This window comes from Pygocentrus nattereri, chromosome 6 (genome assembly GCF_015220715.1).
Source record: "Pygocentrus nattereri isolate fPygNat1 chromosome 6, fPygNat1.pri, whole genome shotgun sequence".
NCBI classification, from domain to species: domain Eukaryota; kingdom Metazoa; phylum Chordata; class Actinopteri; order Characiformes; family Serrasalmidae; genus Pygocentrus; species Pygocentrus nattereri.
This window is the reverse complement of record NC_051216.1, coordinates 34,367,484-34,386,768: the sequence shown is the minus strand read 5'-3', so window position 1 is coordinate 34,386,768 and position 19,285 is coordinate 34,367,484. Positions and strand designations below refer to the sequence as shown.

Genomic DNA, 19,285 nt, shown 5'->3' with positions numbered 1-19,285 from the left:
AGAAACAAAGACCTGCATCTCATCTAACGGTAATCTGACTGGGTGATTCCACTCACAGTGGCAAAAAGATTTGACAGAGGCAGTTTGTTTAATTAAAAAAGTGTATGCATGCATTCCTCTGCATTCCTGTGCTTCTGAATTTGTGGTACAGCCTTGTTGTAAAGATGACTGACAAAGTAATGTTACCGAATAAAATGACTCCCAGCGGTCGCTATTCAGAATGTAAACACGTAAAGAAGTTAATACGCTGGACTTTTTACCTCAGTAGCTGGCTAAATTCTTTCCATGGCATCACATCTGCTTTTCCACAGCGTGTTTAGCTGCACCGCTACACAGGCAAGCAGCCATTTTTTATACAAGCTTGGTCACATGTACACTGCGCATGTGCAGACTTCTGACAGCATTTTGACAGCATCATCTGTTTAGACTTCTCACTAAGCTAACCTTAGCCTCTGGTGCTAACAAGGATATGGACTCAAAAGCATTAGCGTAAGCTAACAGCGACACACACAAAAACACAGGCTTAGCTCTCAGACTTGAGCCTTTATCTTCTGAACTTTGCATCAGTGAAGCTTCAGTGAGCAAGAACATAGTCCTTATAAAATGGTCTGTTCACTCAGCAGCCATCTTTGCAATGCCGCCGGTGAGTTATTTCCAGCCATACAAGACCAGATTCCCTATCTCTTTGAGTCGGGGTAAAACTAAAAACATGAAACTTGAAACTTTCAGTACGGTAATAAGCCATCAGGAGTTAACTATTTAAAAACATATTTTGGAGTACAGGTGATCTTTTAAGTAACTTGTATAAATTGTTAAGCAAAGCTAATGATAAAACTGTTATGAAATGCTTTGCTTATTGTTTATGGTAGCTACAAAATGACTGTCTAAGCCATGCCTCATGAACAACAGTAGACATTTGAACATAGCTGAGAACTGTGCATTACACTGTACTTACCAAGACCAACCTCCCCTAAACCCACCCAGAAGAACCGTTAAAGTAGCTCTTAGCTACTTTGGGTGGTGCGATGTTCTTCAGGATGAGGAGCACTGTGTGTTTTGGCGTTGCAGCCCCATTAACAGATTGTTAAACCTAAAAATGAAATGTCGCCCACTTTTTGGGAAAATACCTACCTGTGTAATGTGAGATTGCATTTCATACACATTATAATCATAAACTGATATGCATAAGCGCATATTTTATAGATATTTGCACATATACTCACTGGTGAAGGGACTTTTATTTTTTTTTACAAAAAACCTCAAAATCTCATTTTTTGACTAGTCCTTTAAGTAGGTGGTGAATGACAGCAGCTTAACAGTAGATGTGCTGTGTAGGTGGCTGTAAGCATCACCCTGTAAATTGGGGCATGATTTATAAAGGCCTGAGGCTTTTTTCTCTGTAGACTTGTGTAATCCTGCATAATTAATAAATTACATTAGGACTTGGAAATTGACCACTGTATTTACAACTGTTGGTTGAACGTGCTGAAAACCGATGGACTTTTCATTGGCCATGGTTTGCAAGTAGAGCTCTGCTGCTGAGGTTTGCAACTCCAGTGTCGAGGTAATAACTAGTCTTTAAACACCATTCCGCTTGCTCTGAGGAGCCCTTCTTTAACCCCTAAGAGACGGGGCGTTTACTCAGCACGAGTATCACAATTCAGAGAGAACATCTGGCATCACTGGTTTCACTTTAAAACATTGTTGTGTGGTGTCTGCTGTGGCGAGGCCTGACCAGACATGACAAAGATCTGTAATCTTTAACAAATTTAGAGCACAATTTAACAAAATGTGAGAACTGTTGAATCTGTTGTTGCTTGTGTTTAACACTAACTGTAGTGTATGCAGTTGCCTCGCTGCATAGAGAGGAAGCACACAGGAAGTTATTGAATCTTTTTTTCCCTGTCCCCTTTTTTCTGGTCTCTGAGGGACTGGTTTCTTGCAGAGGGAGAGGGAGAGAAGGAGAGAGCATGTAGATGAGGGGAATGCTTGAGCATGTGTTATGTGTCAGCACACAGGAGTTCAGTCCGTTGAGTGTGCTCTTGGTGATGTCTCCTTCGAGTGTTTTTCTTTTTTTAGTGATGCCTCTTATATTTAGTTTGTAAGAGGTGGCCTCAGTAAAAAGCGTTGTAGCTGTTTTAGAGCCTGTATCTGGACTACTCTCATGAAAGTTAAGTTAGAACTTTTAAAACTTTGATAAGTAAACTGGCTTTTCTTTTGTGTTATAATTTCTCCAATTTAAAGAGTAACTACACTATAAGACTTTTTTTCCATTAATAGCCGAAAGACATCGTTCTGTAATAATAATATACAACAGCCTCGCTTGAAATGTAAACTCATCTTTCCAAACTGTAAAATAAGATTCTTATTGTGATCAGTTCCACCTCTGCAGCGTCCTTCTGGTTCAACTCAGCTATAGGCGCGGATGACGTGTCTTTGTGCCAAACTACCATGACACGTCACAGTATGCAAATCAGTCAACCAATGTTACCGCCTCCTGATGACGCCCTACTCGTGCCCGGAGCCATGCAGAGAGATGGCTCTGCTCGTGCCGCGCTCATAAATATGAAACCATGCCAGCGAAGGAAAATAGAAAATCCATATATCAGATATGGACCTGCTGAACAGATGATTAGAAGCTAACTGTCACGGTTTTAGGGAATGTTCTGCCATTTAGACGCCCCTCTCCCTCGCCGCTAATCAGTTTCTGGCGCTACATTAACTCTTCAGTGGCCTGAGTCAGTGGTTCGGGCTGATACGGCTCAAGACACACTTGTCTGATCTGAAACACCTTCCCTCGTTGAAGATGGGAATGGTAGTAGAGAAAAGTATTCAGCCTGGCAAATGTTGCAGAAGTGCTGTTTGCTTCTGTCTCTCCTCCATATTTTCTGGTATCTAACGTTAGCTATAAAAACACAGCAGCCGCACCTTCCCGGTTTCCCTTGCATCCCCAAATCCAAGCCCGTGGGTCTCTGCAGTGACCTTCCCGGCGTGTCCTTCCCAATTTGAGCATTTTCAAAGCTGAGCCAGGAGTATATTATAAAGTAGTGGGGTGTAGTTGCTCTTTAGGAACCGTGGTGTATCTGAGCTCTGTGCTCCACCAGGGTGCAGTGAAGAGCCCATGTATTATGTTAGAACAGCGGTGATAAAGGATTACTGCAGCCGTCCAAAGGCTACTGAAGGACGTGAGGTGCAAAGCGTAGCAGGAAACATTAAAGCTCACTGGAATACACAACTTTCAGAATCATTTAGTCACGTGATCATGTTTCGTTCCAGCTGACTAGCTCTTAGCAAGCTTGCTATTTTCAGCTAAACGTATGAGGTAAAATAAGATACGATGTTAGTGGAGGTAAGAGACCGTTTGTATTTGCTTACCCATCTTAAAGGCTTTAGATTGACTGTGTTTCTCTATGTACATTTGACGCAGGAGTAAATGTCTTGCCTACAGGAGCTTTTTGTGGCCAGAAGCACAAGCGCGCTAATGCACATGGTTCAAACTAGGCATGTATGGGGTCCCATGTTTTTATATTATAAAACGTGTCACAAACAAGCAAGGGGTGCTTCAGGCACAGCCAGGCTGTCTTGTATTGCAGGCGTACTTTTGTCCAGTCAAATGTCGTAGAACCGGCGGTTTAATAACACTATGTGACGCATCATTGCCTCTTTACCCGTGAAACAACGATAGCGCTAACTAATAAAAATCTTACTATGTCTTGTGTAATGCCTTACTTACTTACGGACATCTAGTTAGGATCAATTAATTTGGATAAGTCTTACAGATTAAAGAGTCTTTTACCCCAAAAGCCTCCCAGCGTTCTTAGCATTTTTAAAAAATATATTTATTTTACTCTTCTTCTTCTTTTTTTAAAATTAATTTAATTAATATACAATTATTGGTTCTCTTCACACAATGTCATAACATATTCCCATGCTGAATGTCAAATTTGACATGTTTTTTATTCTCACCATGATTGTGTACAGATTTACCTTCAGTCTATCATTTACAGCATTCACTTGAATGCTATTCACCATGAATGCTATCAGAATGGCAGATGCATTTAGCTGTTCTAGGAAATGGGTGATGCTTTGCTTTTCTAGGTCATTTAATTGTTGGTGTATGAAAAAATCTATTTATTTCAATGGAGTTCTTTCAGTTGATACCCGTACATTACACAGGGAAGAGAGTTCCGTTCAAGTTAACCTCACTAATTTAAAGTAAACAACTTGAGGATGTGGAGTACTGCCATCTCAGTGGAAACCTTTTAAAACCATTGGGCTGTTTGAGCTAGACCTGCTTGCTGCAGATGTCTGGATCACTGAAAATTAGAAAGTAACTAAATCAAGCATAAAGTTAATTTAGCTTGAACCTGTTGAGTATATGTTTAATTTTTTCAGGCAATGTGTTTGCATGATATTTTCAAATATGTGGCATGTTTAGTTGTTGTGGGAAAACAATAGATCCCATTAACAGATTGAGAGATTCTGATTTGTCTTCTTGAGTATTTGTAATGCGTTCATCTGGTGTTGTCATTTTCATTTGTGTAGTGTAAGTATGTTAGTGACATTAAAAAGCCTATGGGGAACACCTTTTAATACGTAAATGAAAATGAGGTACAATGCAACTGATGTACTTAGTCTTTGTGGAAAGGGCTTTCCAATTTTTTTTAATAACGCCTTACAATATCAGTCCACATGCCAGCCATCTTGGCAACACCGGGCAGTTATTTCCTGTCATACAAGGCCAGACTCTTATTTCTTTGACCTAAAAAGCCATATTAAATGTTTCAAACATATTTGAAATCATTGGTAAAATTGGACAAAAAACATAGTTTGTATCTTTTGACTCAAGTAATGCACAAGATCACATGTTTTTTTCTGCTTATTTTGCCTACTGCACATGTGTACATCTCTGAAATGAAGGGATGTTTTTTCCCGTCAGTGGCTTTATCAGCAAGCCGATTTGCTCTTTTTATTGAAGACTGGGACTTTCTCTATAAACAGGCCAGTGCACTGACCTGCCTCACTTTATTAGCATCATAAAATTTGATCTACCAATACAAAAAACAATAAATTGGCTGATTTGCTGATTTCATGTTTTGAGAAATTCTGCTGATTCCAGTCCTGCATCACTAACAGACATTTCCTATCAAGAAGCATCTCCAGTGTATACATTAGGGATGTCAGTGTTGTTTGTATTAACGTATATTATGTTTCTGTTTATTTATATTATATTAATAGTATATTAATCAATGTGATTATTTTGACAGTCAAGTAATTGTTGTTTTTAAAATGTCCAAATACTACAATTATTATACAGCAAATCATGCATATAAATGAGTATGTATATCAGTGTCTTCCTGTAAGAACAGTATATAAAATATACAAAATTCTCAGGCAAATTAATCAAAGGAGAAGGTAAATTTCAGTGTTATTTTATGAAATTAATTGATTTTTATTGATAAATTGTGATAGATGCATACCTAAAAAGCAAAAAACGAAAACAAAACTCTGAGCTGCATTTACTGCTTATGCTCCATAGTTGACTCAGACAGTGAAGGGAAAAACACGGTCACGCGGAGCCGCATTTCAATTTTGCTCTTCATTTATAGCAGCGAATCAGCAGCTTCTCATTGCTGAGCCTCCCATCTCAAGCAGTGCCGACATCATTCAGTCCTTCAGACTTTAGAAACGAGTTGCAATAGAGGAAAGGTCTGTGTTGCTGAAGTTGTCAAAAGCAGAGGACCCCCCCGCCCGCCCAGTAAGTAATGGGAAAGCTCTCAGCACACTCATTGGCCCTTGAGGCAGATGAGGGAGGGAGGAGGGGTGTAGCGTATATTAACAAAGGCCTCAGTGTTTGTAACGCTGGGCTTTGCCTGGGAGGAGAGCTGGGAGCTCGGGGAATGTCCTCAATTGTGATGGTTCGCATCCAGACTGCTCCTGTTCCCATCGGCCTGCAGCACTGTCCCTCTACAAACTCTCATACGCTCTCAGCTCTGCACACGCAGCAGAGCTGTCACACTTCAGCATGAGCAGCTGTTCAGTGTTCCACTGTGACTGAATGAGTTAAACGGTGTGTAATCTGAGGTAATCTGGTAACAAGATTGATTCTCTATTGATGCAGTTTTTTTTTATACTGAAAACCAACTTCTCATTCCATTCTCTGATGTAATAGTGTAATAGAGGAATTTAACTGGTTTTCTGAAAAAAACGTGCTGCATACTGCATTAAATCAATAGGGTGGAAAAGAGTGGTGTGATGTGATGCTCTGCTGTAAGGTTTTAGCGTAAAAAACATTTTCCTACATCTATTCATGGTGAAGAGATACATAGGCACAATAGTGGCCAGGTTTCAGATTTTAATTTTACATTTATACATTTATATTTACAGCATTTAGCAGACGCTCTTATCCAGAGCGACTTACAAGAAGTGCTTTGTCAATCTAGAGAAAGTATCTTTGCTAGTTACCAATAGCTTAGAGAAAAAGACAGTCCTGAGCTCAGATACTGCTAGAAACAAATGTCACTGCAGACACCAAGAGAAAAAGAACCAGAGTTGAACGCAGAACTCTGTGCCATTCAATGCAATAAACTACAATACAATAAACTACAATACAATAAACTACAATACAGAGTGCAGTACAATAAAATAAGTGCAGCTTATAATTCAGTGCTCATTTTAGTGCTGTGTAAAAAGATGAGTCTTCAGTCTACGTTTGAAGACAGCAAGAGACTCTGCTGTTCGGACAGCCAGTGGGAGTTCATTCAACCACCTGGGTGCCAGTACAGAGAACATTCTCGACGCTTGTCTTCCGTGCACCTTGAAGGATGGCGGGTCAAGTCGAGCTGTACTCGAAGCTCGAAGGGCTCGTGGTACAGTTCGAGATTTCACCATTGCCATCAAGTAGGTAGGGGCTGGTCCATTTTTGGCTTTGTAGGCAAGCATTAGGGTTTTAAATCTGATGCGCGCAGCTACAGGAAGCCAGTGAAGGGAGCGCAGCAATGGGCTGACGTGGCTGAACTTGGGCAGATTGAAGACGAGTCGTGCTGCCGCATTCTGGATGAGTTGCAGAGGCTTGATTGTCTGCATGGGAAGACCAGCCAAGAGTGAGTTGCAGTAGTCAAGCCTTGAGATGACCAGAGACTGCCCTAGCACCTTGGTGGCCTCTTGGGTGAGGAAGGGTCGGATCCTCCGGATGTTGTACAGGAGATACCTGCATGACCGAGTCAGGTTCGCGATGTGAGTCGAGAATGATAACTGGCCATCCAGGGTCACACCAAGACTTCTTGCCTCTATAGATGGAACAATCAGGGAGTTCTCGAATGAGATGACAAGATCATGATGAGGACCTGTAGTTGCAGGGATGAATATCAGCTCAGTCTTGCTGGGATTGAGCTTCAGGTGGTGGGCTGCCATCCATGTAGAGATGTCACACAGGCATGCCGATCACCATTATCAACCTTAAATATAAAAACAAAACATATATAATGTGTATTTAATATTTATAGTAATAAAAAGCTTGTATTGAATTACAAAAGGATGCAAATATTAGGAACATTTTGGAACAGAAAAAATTTGAACCAATAAACAAAACTGTATAATTTGAATGTAACTGATCAGTTCACCGATGTTCCACCATCCATGTGCCAAAATCAAACATGGTGCGTTGATATTATTTTATTTCAGCTTGTGCTGCAACAGCAAATTGAGCATCTTTCGAGAGTCAGATGTTCCCATTAGCAGCGAACAGAAGCAGGATTCTTTTGGAAGCAGTTTTATTGCATGTGCTCGTGAGTACAGATGGACTCTTCACACCTGTCAAAATGAACTGAACTAAAGAAATAGTTTGATAGGTCTGCGCTAAATGAGGTAGGTGTTAAAGCTCCCTTAATGTTTTGCTTGTTAGCCTCTGTGCAGTAGTACAGGCCTTCATAACCATCTGTAACTACAAGGCATAAGAACATATTTCTTATAATAATAAGATATGCTTCATTTGATGCTGTCCAACCTGAGATCAGGACAGGTCAGTAATTTGCCTCTGTGTGCTTTGAATAGAAGTCAACCTACATCGTGTTCAGGAGACAGATATGAGTGGCATAGATATGAATAGAGCGGAAGTGATCTCATGCACTAAATGAGTATGCCTGCTCTCTGTGGTGTACAGCAGAGCTCTGTCTGAAATTCTGCTCACATGCTCTCTGGAAATCCACCTGTCTACAGTTTGCATCATTGTTTTTGGCTACAGAGCAAAGACACAGACATTAGAAGGGATATCATGATGTCTTGATTGTGTGTGAAAACTGAAATGCTGTTGGATGCAGTAAGATGGTAGAAGTATGTAATGGGGAGCATGTAACAGCATGACCTGCTTGAAGTTGTCTGTGTTGTTGAGCTGTATTTGTGAACTGAGCCAAAAGGTTATCTGTGGTGTCTTCCATTAAATTCGCCTTATAATGATGAGATTGCCTCTGAAATGAATTTCACTGAGTGGCTCTGGGACGATAGCTCTGCAACTGAGAGTATAACAGATGGATCTCAACGTGTCTACATCCTATTAATGCTTCCACTTAGGGGGTCTCTGCATGTATGAGAGAGGGTGAAAGAGAGATAAGTAGGCAGGTTGGAAAAACATACAGAGGCTTAAAAGGGGAATTCCACCAACATCTTTAAAAATTTCTGCATAATGTTTATGATGTAAAGTCCCACAGAGAGGTTTGATGTGAAATTCTTTGTAATAGAGAAGCTAATTCACTTGGAATTCCTGAAAGTGGTGTTGATAGGAACCAGACGTCTAAAGCATTTAATGCCTCTTAAAACGTCCTTGCAGAAAGCTGTTAAATGAAATTACTGATCTGATGTGTAAGACGCTGCTTTAGGACAGATTTGAGAGGTGTAGCCTAGTTTTTTGACAGAGGGGTATATGTAAGGTGTTGTAAGGCAAAATAGTCCCCAGAGAAAACTTATTCATTCAGCTTTATGAAATCTCTTTCATTCCGAAATTTTATTCTGCAACTTTCTTAATGAGCCATTCAGTCATTTCTACAATTAATCATTTCACACTGAAGCGCTCTGTTTGACTTTCTTCACATTTCAATGATTAAGTTATGCAGAAATTCTTAAGTTCTGTGTCATAAACAGCACTAAACTCAAGCACGTTTTGCTGTTACTTGCTGCTCATGGGCTCACGTTACAGCGTGGCCATTGCCTGTGTGGCTGTCTACATTAGTGTTTGTGTGTTTGCACAACTGTGTGCGTGCTCTCCTGCAGCGGAACTGAAAATGCTTTCTGAGCTTCCTCTAGATCTTTTCTGAGAAGGCGAAAGAAAGCAACAGGAAGTGTGGTCTAGGGGGGCGGTGGTGGAGGATAGGAGTCACAGGAAGTGAAGATAGCAGCAGGTTTAACCATGCTCTAACTCTGACCACAGTTCTGGACTGGACTGTCCTACTTTTCCCACTGATCTCTAATGCCAATGTATCACATTATTCCCCATGCAATTGCAGCTCTGTTGGACCCAGCTAAGCATCTATTAAAAGAGTGGTCACCAACCCTCCTGCAGAGTTTAGTCTAACCTGTATCTAACATTCTGCCTACCCACCCTCACCTCTTTAGCTAACACTAAACTGGACTGCATCTGGTCCAGTTCATCAAGGACGTCTTCACAAGTTAATTACTTATAGAAGGTGTGGCAGATTGCAGTTGTTACGAGACTTCAACTGTATTGGAAATAGCCTGCACAATTTATTGGTCAATTAAAATTTGGCGGCACGGTGGCGTGGTGGGTAGCGCTGTCGCTTCACAGCAAGTAGGGCTTGGGTTCGATTCCCCAGCCGGGTGATCAGGGTCCTCTCTGTGTGGAGTTCGCATGTTCTCCCCTTGTCTGCGTGGGTTTCCTCCGGGTTCTCCGGTTTCCTCCCACAGTCCAAAGACATGCAGTCAGGCCAATTGGACATGCTAAATTGCCCCTAGGTGTGTGAGTGACTGTCTGTATCTGTGACCCTGACGGAGAAACGGCTTAGAAAATGGATGGATGGATGGATTAAAAAAAAAAGGGTTAAATGCATATGAATAAACTATACATATGCTATATTTTAACACTGCTTACACTGTTGTTGATTTACAATAGAAATGGAATATAAATTATTGTCTTTATTTCACAGACATTTGCATTTATTTTAACAGTTGTTACTGTTATTATTATGGCAAGAGTCCGTAGGTCAGAACAACTAGTTGAACAACTTGTGAAATTGTTGAATTACAGTTAAAGGCAGTATTTCTAAGAAATTAAATAACTGTAATTTCTAAGATTTTTACCTTTGTAATTTTTACCAGTGAGTTTTTAAATTGTTTGTTTGTTATAGCATTCTTCATACTGCTTATGAACTGATTGTACCCAAAAGTAGTAAGGGGTATGTGAACAACATGAATGTGTCTAGTGACATTACTAATTACATACTGCTCTGGCCAAAAGTATATAGTGTTCATGTTCTACTGCATCCCAAAATGCAACACAGTCATTTAAGAAGGACGTAACCATTGATGTAACTGTCTGGTTTGCCCTGGATATTTTTAATGGCCTTGGATTTAAGGTAACCTGGTATAGGGTGTCTTTTAAAAGTCACCCAGACACATCTTTTGACAAAAATATATCCCAGTTGAAAGAGCTGAAAAGTGGCTACAGTTGCTAAGCAGTGATTGGATGGCTAAGACAAATGGCCACTTATGTCGATAGTCTAGTCGCACCCCTTCCCTGGGACGTACTGTACTGTATACTGCTATGAAGAATAGCCTGCAGTTTACAGTATATGCTGGCGCACGCAGTATGGAATGTACGTTATACACCAAGCTATTTTGAACACATTTCATGGGTTGTGCAAATTTTTGTGTTTTTCTTACACAATTGATCCAGCATAGAGGGGCATTTTAATTAGTTAATGAGTTGAATCTGTTTGCTAGATGAAAAATGTGCATAGTCTGGGGTCACCAGGACCAGGATTGGGAAAACTGAACTCTGGGACCCAGAACCAGGGTTGGTGACTGCATTAGAAACTCTATTAGAAGGCCGTGACAATGTATCAGTTGGCCAATAACATTGTCTGATATTGACATGCAGCCATTTTACTGGTATTGGTGAATCCCACTGATAATGAGTTTAATCTGTGTTGTAACAAAAACACATATGAGAATATACACTTCAAGACATGCTGGTTTTGAAGAGACTGTCACCTCATAAAGAATCCAAACCCTAACTTAAACCAGGGGACCAGCCCTATGTCTGGAGAAGTGAAGTTTTATTTGTTTGCACGCAGGTACCAGACACCTAGCCAGCCGGTAAGATACTGGGCTGATGCAGTTTTATAGCAGGACCAATCCAAGAAGAGACATGTGACAGGTGTGGCAAACATGACCATAGAGGGATAAACAAGAATAGACAGAAGAATTACACATTACACATTACAGAGCAGTACATTTCTACAATCTGTGCACTTCTATTACAGCAATACAGACTGAATTGAGAGCCACAGTGCCCAAATATCACCCTTGGTAAACAAGCAAAATAGGCTGTAAAAAAACATTTTTGTTGATCATCCTTTTGCTCCGTCATTCAAAACATTAACAAAGATTGAACCATTTTTTAAAGTAGGATGGAAAAGAAAACCTTAATCTTATCAGGAAATAAATATTTTTCTTAAATCTGTGTGCCATAATTATTGCAACCTCTTAATTTAATACTTTGTGATGACTTCTTCTGCAAACATAACAGCTCTGAGTCTTCTCCTGTAATGCTTAATAAGACTGGATTATTTCGAGGTCATCATATATTGCCAAAAGTATTCGCTTGTGTGCCTTCACACGCAACTTCATTGACTTCCCGTTCTTTATGCATTTGGTGTAATATAATGTCTGACCCACCCTTTGTAGCTATAACAGCTTCAACTCTTCTGGGAGGGCTTTCCACAAGGGTTAGGAGTGAGTTCATGGGAATTTTTGACTATTCTTCCAGAAGCGCATTTGTGAGGTCAGACACTGATGTTGGACGAGAAGGCCAGGCTCAGAGTCTCCGCTCTAATTCATCCCAAAGGTGTTCTATTGGGTTTAGGTCAGGACTCTGTGCAGGCCAGTCAAGTTCTTCTACACCAAACTCGCTCATCCATGTCTTTATGGACCTTGCTTTGTGCACTGGTGCGCAGTCATGTTGGAACAGGAAGGGGGTGTCCCCAAACTGTTCCCCAAACTTGGGAGCATGAAATTGTCCAAAATGTCTCGGTCTGCTGACTTTCACCTTAACTGACTTTCACTGGAACTAAGGGGCCGAGACCAACTCCTAAAAAACAAACCCACACCATAATCCCCCCTCCACCAAACTTTACACTTGGCACAATGCAGTCAGACAAGTACCATTCTCCTGACAACTGCCAAACCCAGACTCATGCATCTGATTGCCAGACAGAGAAACATGATTTGTCACTCCAGAGAACTCCAGTTTCTGCTGCTCTAGAGTCCAGAGGCAGCGCTTTACACCACTGGATTCGATGCTTTGCATTGTGCTTGGTGCTGTAATGTTTGGATACAGCTGCTCGGTCATGGAAACCAATCCAGCTAATCTGAAGGTCACATGAAGTTTGGAGGTCTGTGGCGATTGACTCTTCGGAAAGTTGGCGACCTCTGTGCACTATGCGCCTCAGCATTCGCTGACCCCACTCTGTCATTTTACGTAGCCAACCACTTTGTGGCTGAGTTGCTGTCGTTCCCAATCATTTCTACCCCTGAGTTGTTATTATTATATTTTTTTAAAGTGACTTAGTAATATTGTCCATAGCAGTGATATGATATAATAAATAATGCTAACGAAGTGACAGAGTGAAATGGTATTAGGGAATGACTCACAGTTTCCCCAGCCTTGACAGCCTGTGGGTAGAAACTGTTCATTAGCCAGTTGTTCTAGCATGGATGCTACAGTATCTCCTGCCTGATGGCAGTGTGGTGAACAGGCCGTGTGCTGGGTGACTTCTGTATAATGGCAATACCTTAATTCTGTGTTCAGTGAACCATTTTTGTGTTGATTTTGAGGTGAGCTTTGGATCATTATCCTGTTGTTAGATCCAATTTATAGCCCAGTTTAAGCTTCCTGACTGAGGAAGTCACGTTTTGATTTTGTTTCTGCAGATTTACCACCATACTTTACAGTGAGGGTTAGGTACTTTTCTGCACGGCAGTCTTTGTCCATTTAAGTGTTCTTAATCACTCAAGTGAACTCAAAAAATTAAGCATTAATGGAGATATACGTACAATTCATGACAGGATTTAATTTTTTCTTTAATCATTATATCTTAAATAAAATTTAGATGTTTGCTGATATTTTGAATGAAAGATTAAAAGATTTAAGAATATTTTTTACAGCTCACTTTACTCATGATTACTAACAGAAATTAATAAAACCAATAGGGATTTTGGAAGGCTTCCCCCATCTATGGCATTGAACACAGTTATTTAAGACTTTCTAAGTTGTTGGTGTTTATTTGAGTGAAATGTGACATTTGGGGTTCGGTGCTTTGTGGATCGGGCAGTGTCTGAAGGCGTGGGCCTTGGCGTTCTGATCCTCAATTGCTGAAACTGGCTTTTGGAACTTGGAACGTTACCTCACTGGCGGGGAAGGAGCCTGAGTTGGTGCACGAGGTTGAGAGATACCAGCTAGATATAGTCGGGCTCACCTCAACACACAACTTGGGATCTGAGTCCAATCTCCTTGAGAGGAGCTGGACTTTATTCTTTTCTGGAGTTGCCCATGGAGAGAGGCGGCGGGCAGGTGTGGGCTTTCTCATAGCCCTTTGACTCGTCGCCTGTATGGTAGGGTTGTCTCCGGTGGATGAGAGGGTAGCTTCCCTATGCCTTCGGGTTGGGCAACAGGTCCTGAGTGTTGTCTGTGCTTATGCACCGAACAGCAGTTTAGAGTACCCAGCCTTCTTAGAGTCCTTGGGAAGGGTGCTTGATAGTCCTCCTCCTGGAGACTCTATTGTCCTACTGGGGGACTTCCACGCTCACATAGGCAATGACCGTGAGACCTGGATGGGTGTGATTGGGAGGAATGGCCTCTCTGATCTGAACCCGAGTGGTGTTCAGTTTTTGGACTTCTGTGCAAACCACAGTTTGTCCATCACGAGCACCATGTTTGAACACAAGAATGTCCATAAGTGCACATGGCACCAGGACACCCTAGGCCACAGTTCAATGATTGACTTTGTAGTCGTGTCATCAGACTTGCGGTCTTTGTGTTTTGGACACTCGGGTAAAGAGAGGAGCTGAGCTGTCAACTGATCACCACCTGGTGGTGAGTTGGATCAGGTGGTGGGGTAAGATGCCGGTCAGACCAGGCAAACCCAAACGTATAGAGAGTGTTTGCTGGGAACGTCTAGCAGAAGAACCTGTCAGATTGATCTTCAACTCACACCTCCGTCAGAACTTTGACCAGATATCGGGGGAGGTGAGGGACATTGACTCAGAATGGGCTCAGAATGACTCAGCTCCTCCATTGTTGAAGCGGCTGACTGTAGCTGTGGCCACGAGGTAGTTGGTGCCTGTCGGGGCGGTAATCCTCGAACCCGGTGGTGGACACCCCAGGTGAGAGATGCCGTCAAGCTGAAGAAGGAGTCCTACTGGGCATGGTTGGCCTGTGGGACACCAGAGGCAGCTGGCAGGTATCGACAGGCCAAGCGATCTGCGGCTTCAGTCGTCGCCAAGGCAAAAACCCGGGTGTGGGAGGAGTTTGGTGAGGCCTTGGAAAGTGACTCATTGGGCGGTGGAAGGAATACTTTGAGGACCTTCTCAATCACACCGACACATTCTCCAGTGAGGAGGCAGAGTATGGGGACACGGGAATAGGCTTGTCCATTACTGAGGCCGAAGTCGCTAAGGTAGTTAAAAAGCTCCTTGGTGGCAAGGCTCCAGGGTTGGATGAGATCTGTCCGGAGTTCCTCAAGGCTCTGGATGTTGTGGGGCTGTCTTGGCTGACACACCTTTTCAACATTGCGTGGACATCGGGAGCCACTGGATTGGCAGACTGGGGTGGTGGTGCCTCTTTTAAAAAGGGGGACCCGGAGGGTGTGTTCCAACTATAGAGGCAATCACACTCCTCAGCCTCCCTGGTAAGGTCTATGCAGGGGTACTGGAGAAGAGAGTCCGGCTTATAGTCGAACCTCAGATTCAGGAGGAACAGTGCGGGTTCCGCCCGGTCATGGAACACTGGACCAACTGTTCACCCTCTCCAGGATTCTGGAGGGTTCATGGGAGTTTGCCCAACCAGTCCACATGTGCTTTGTAGAATTGGAGAAGGCATTCGACTGTGTTCCCTGGGGTATTCTGTGGGAGGTGCTTCAGGAGTACAGGGTACATGGCTCTATGCTATGAGCCATTCAGGCCCTGTACAAACAAAGCATGGCCGGCAGTAAGTCAGACTCGTTCCCAGTGAGAGTTGGACTCCGTCAGGGCTGCCCTTTGTCACTGATTCTATTCATAATTTTTATGGATGGAATTCTAGGTGCAGTCAGGGGATGGAGGGTGTCCGGTTTGGTGACCTCAAGGTCACATCGCTGCTGTTTGCAGATGATGTGGTCCTATTGGGGACATCAGGCCATGAACTTCAGCTTTCGCTGGATTGATTTGCAGCCGAGTGTGAAGCGGCCGGGATGAGAATCAGTACCTCCAAATCCGAGGCCATGGTTCTCAGGCGGAAAAGGGTGGAGAGCCCTCTCTGGGTCGGGGATAAGCTCTTGCCTCAAGTGGAGGAGTTTAAGTATCTCGGGGTCTTGTTCACGAGTGATGGTACAAGGGAGTGGGAGATTGACAGGCGGATTGGTGCTGGGTCAGCAGTGATGCGGGCTCTTTAACAGTCTGTTGTGGTAAAGAAAGAACTGAGCCATAAGGCAAGGCTCTCGATTTACCTGTCGATCTACGTTCCCACCCTCACCTATGGTCATGAGCTTTGGGTAATGACCGAAAGAATGAGATCGCGAATACAAGCGGCCGAAATGAGTTTCCTCCGCAGGGTGTCTGGACTCTCCCTTAGAGATAATGTGAGAAGTTCGGTCATCCAGGAGGGACTCGGAGTAGAGCCGCTGGTTCTCCAGGTTGAGAGGAGCCAGTTGAGGTGGTTCAGGCATCTGGTTAGGATGCCTCCTGGACGCCTCCCTCGGGAGGTGTCACATGCAAGTCCACCCGGGAGGAGACCCCGGGGAAGACCCAGGACACGCTGGCATGACTATATAGCCCAGCTGGTCTGGGAGTGCCTCGGAATCCCGACAGCTCGGGGAGCTAGTGGAAGTGACTGGGGAAAGGGAGGTCTGGGCCTCATTGCTTAGGATGCTGCCCCCGCGACCCGAACCCCAGAGAAGTGGAAGATGGATGGATGGATGGATGGATGGATGGATGGATGGATGGATGAAATGTGACATTTGCTAACAATCACAATGGACATGTTGATTTAGCAATGTAATTCTTTTCCCATATTAAATTGTTTTGACTAATAATATAGGTTATTAACTTTTAGCTTTGTCAAAATGGTTTTAGTGTCACTCATTTAGGGCCTGTGTGCACCTTGCATTAACATGTGTTTTGTGTCGGAATAGTATCTGTATAAACTTTGGCCGGATTCCATTTACCCTTTTCACTAAAATGCATTCCCTGTGTGACCAGCTGAGATCCAAATTTACTGTCCCTGTACAAAGAGCACGTGAACACATATGTCATTTCTATTTTACTTGCGTTTTTTTTTGCCCGTTATGATATGTGTGATATGTATGATATGTGTTGGACGCTTTCATTGGCCTGGAGTGCAAGAAAGCTCTTGGTTTGGGGCTGACTTCAGCCTCACATATGCTCCATCTTGTCTTTTTATTCTTTATTCCCTCACCTGCTAGTCGGCACTCAGCATATGCATTTTGCTCACGTAATTATATGCAGATAAGAAAAATGTATTTTGTTCACACTTGTATTAAATGCGGTTACAATGTGGTTTGAGTGATCCGTTCATAATCCGTTCATCACAATGCGTTCTGGGGTGTTAGCATCTTGCCTTTCCCTTTATTCCATTCGCAGAATTTTAGAGAATGCATTTCTAGGTTTTGTTTTCAGCTCGTTGGTGGTAATTGTAGATGCGGATTTGGGGTTGTGTTTGCTACTAAACAGTCCTCTTAGCATTGATCTTAAGTTTGGCTTCCCGGTGCTGTGTGATTCTTTATAGAGATGCAGTTTCACAGACTGATGATTATCACCCTCATGCTGGCGCGTTCTGCCTGATCGGAGAGATAAATGGCTGCTCTTTATGTCAGCAGTAGCGATGATCCTTTCTTCTTTCAGGATGCATGTTAACTGCTAGCACTTTATTTTCCATGGTGTCCTTACTTTGCTTCTTACTTATTATTTGCACAGGAGGTAATTGAGAAGTAATCGATTGTTATACTCTGCCAGCATAATGTGAATGGCATGCTTAAGCATGGTTACATCCAACCACATCGGTACCATGCAAAAATTAAAGGCTGTCTTTTGTTTATTTGATTTCCAGTCAAAACGGCCATCAACAACTAAATATCATATTTTTCAGTGTTTGGTGTGTCCAGCCGTTGGCTTTAAGATCTTGAAACTGTTTTTTTTAGAGACATGCCTTCAATTTCAGTGTCTTTCCACACTTCCAAAGCTCAGTCTTAAAGATTGGTTGCATTTTCTGCTTCTCGCAATCCAAGTAATTCCACATGCAGTGTTGTTGAGGTCTGGACTCTGGGGTGGTCAGTCCATTATTCAGCAAGTTCTTGGTTTGATTTGCACATTTCCTTCTAATTTGTCTATTTACTCAATAAGAGCTTCCTGACATATATACAGCCCTTTAAACTTATAGCATTGAGTTCACAGTGGAAGGATGGACAGATTTTTTTTTCAGATATGAAGCCAGAGTAGGGCTTTATTTTCTGCTCTCTGTCAAAGCTGAAAGCTGTAAGTACTGTTTATCTGATGGTCAGTGTTTTGTTGGTCTACCAGGTCCTGCATAGCTGCTAGGAATCACATATTCTCTATATTGAACCAAATGGTTTTTTTTTGTTTTGGTTTTTTTTTTTTAGAAATATGTCCAGGAAAAATTAAAAACTTTTTTGTTTTGACTAGAAATTAAATAAATGAAGGGTGATCTCTTACTTTTGCACTGTACTGTAGGACAGGAATGTATGTGATGATCTAGGCAAGCAGTTTGCATGATGATGATTGCTATACAGAAATTTTCATTACCTGTTAGCTTGTAAAGAAGCAAACTTGAGACACCAAACATGTCAGGTTTGCCCTTGTTATGTTCAAAATAAGGGGACAATTGTGTAAATTAGATTAAAAAATTTTTTTTTGCTAATGCATTTCTTCAATGAAAAGGTCTCGAATGATTCAAATCATTGTCCCAAGTGTCCTTCTATGCAGCCTGAAATGCACTTTGCTTTTTCACAGCCGCCTCTTGTTCAGGCCATCTTCAATGGAGACCCTGAGGAGATACGCATGCTCATCTTCAAATCAGAGGACATCAATGCACTGGTATGTAACTCTTCCCCGCAGCCTCCACTGCCCACATTCAGCTTCTTTGTTTCAGTGGCGCAGAGCGGACATGGTTTAGGAAGCGTACAGACAATGGGCAAAACAGAAATATATTTACCCCAGGGCAGAGGAGACAGGACACAAAGTTGTTTTCTCGGCTATTCTTCTCCTCGAATATTTAGTCTGCTCTTGTTGAGATAGCTTCCATCATGGCTCCAGTCAGAATGATCTCATTGTCCTGCCCTGCACTGCTTGAGAGGCCCAGCTCTGCACATCTGTGGCTGGTGATTTCAGGGTACAAACTGGCCTTCACAATGAACATGTTGACACATATCTGCTGTCAGTGACACACACTGTTACTGCCTCCATCACTGGTCACACTGCAGGTCAAAGCTGGCTGCTTCTCTCAGGCCCTCCTGAGCGATTTGTTACGGCACGCTAACAGACTAAAAGAACACCAGGCTTTGGGCCTTTCAGTAGAGAGCAGGTTCAGGATGGCATGGCAACTTGGAACAGTGAGAGAGCAAACAAACACAGCGCACTATGAAGAGCCACTGAGAGAGAGAGAGAGAGAGAGAGAGAGAGAACAGCTGATCTCCACAGCACTACAGATTACACATCCTGATATCCATAACCATGATATTTGGTTAGCAAATGTCTTTATATCTTTATCTCTGTCTCCCTGTCTTTCACTATCTTTTCTGTCTCTATATCCCCCTTTCATTCTTTC

General features: G+C 42.5%; 1 protein-coding gene across 4 annotated transcripts in view; it reads left to right on the top strand.

The window, feature by feature from the left end:
• ankrd44 (ankyrin repeat domain 44) overlaps positions 1-19,285 on the top strand; it is a 62,762-nt gene that overhangs the window by 2,225 nt on the left and 41,252 nt on the right. For all 4 annotated transcript variants that reach the window (XM_017706528.2, XM_017706529.2, XM_017706527.2 and 1 more), the window contains exon 2: positions 18,472-18,555. In XM_017706528.2, the coding sequence (XP_017562017.1) occupies positions 18,472-18,555 (84 nt within the window). The remainder of the gene's footprint in view (positions 1-18,471; positions 18,556-19,285) is intronic.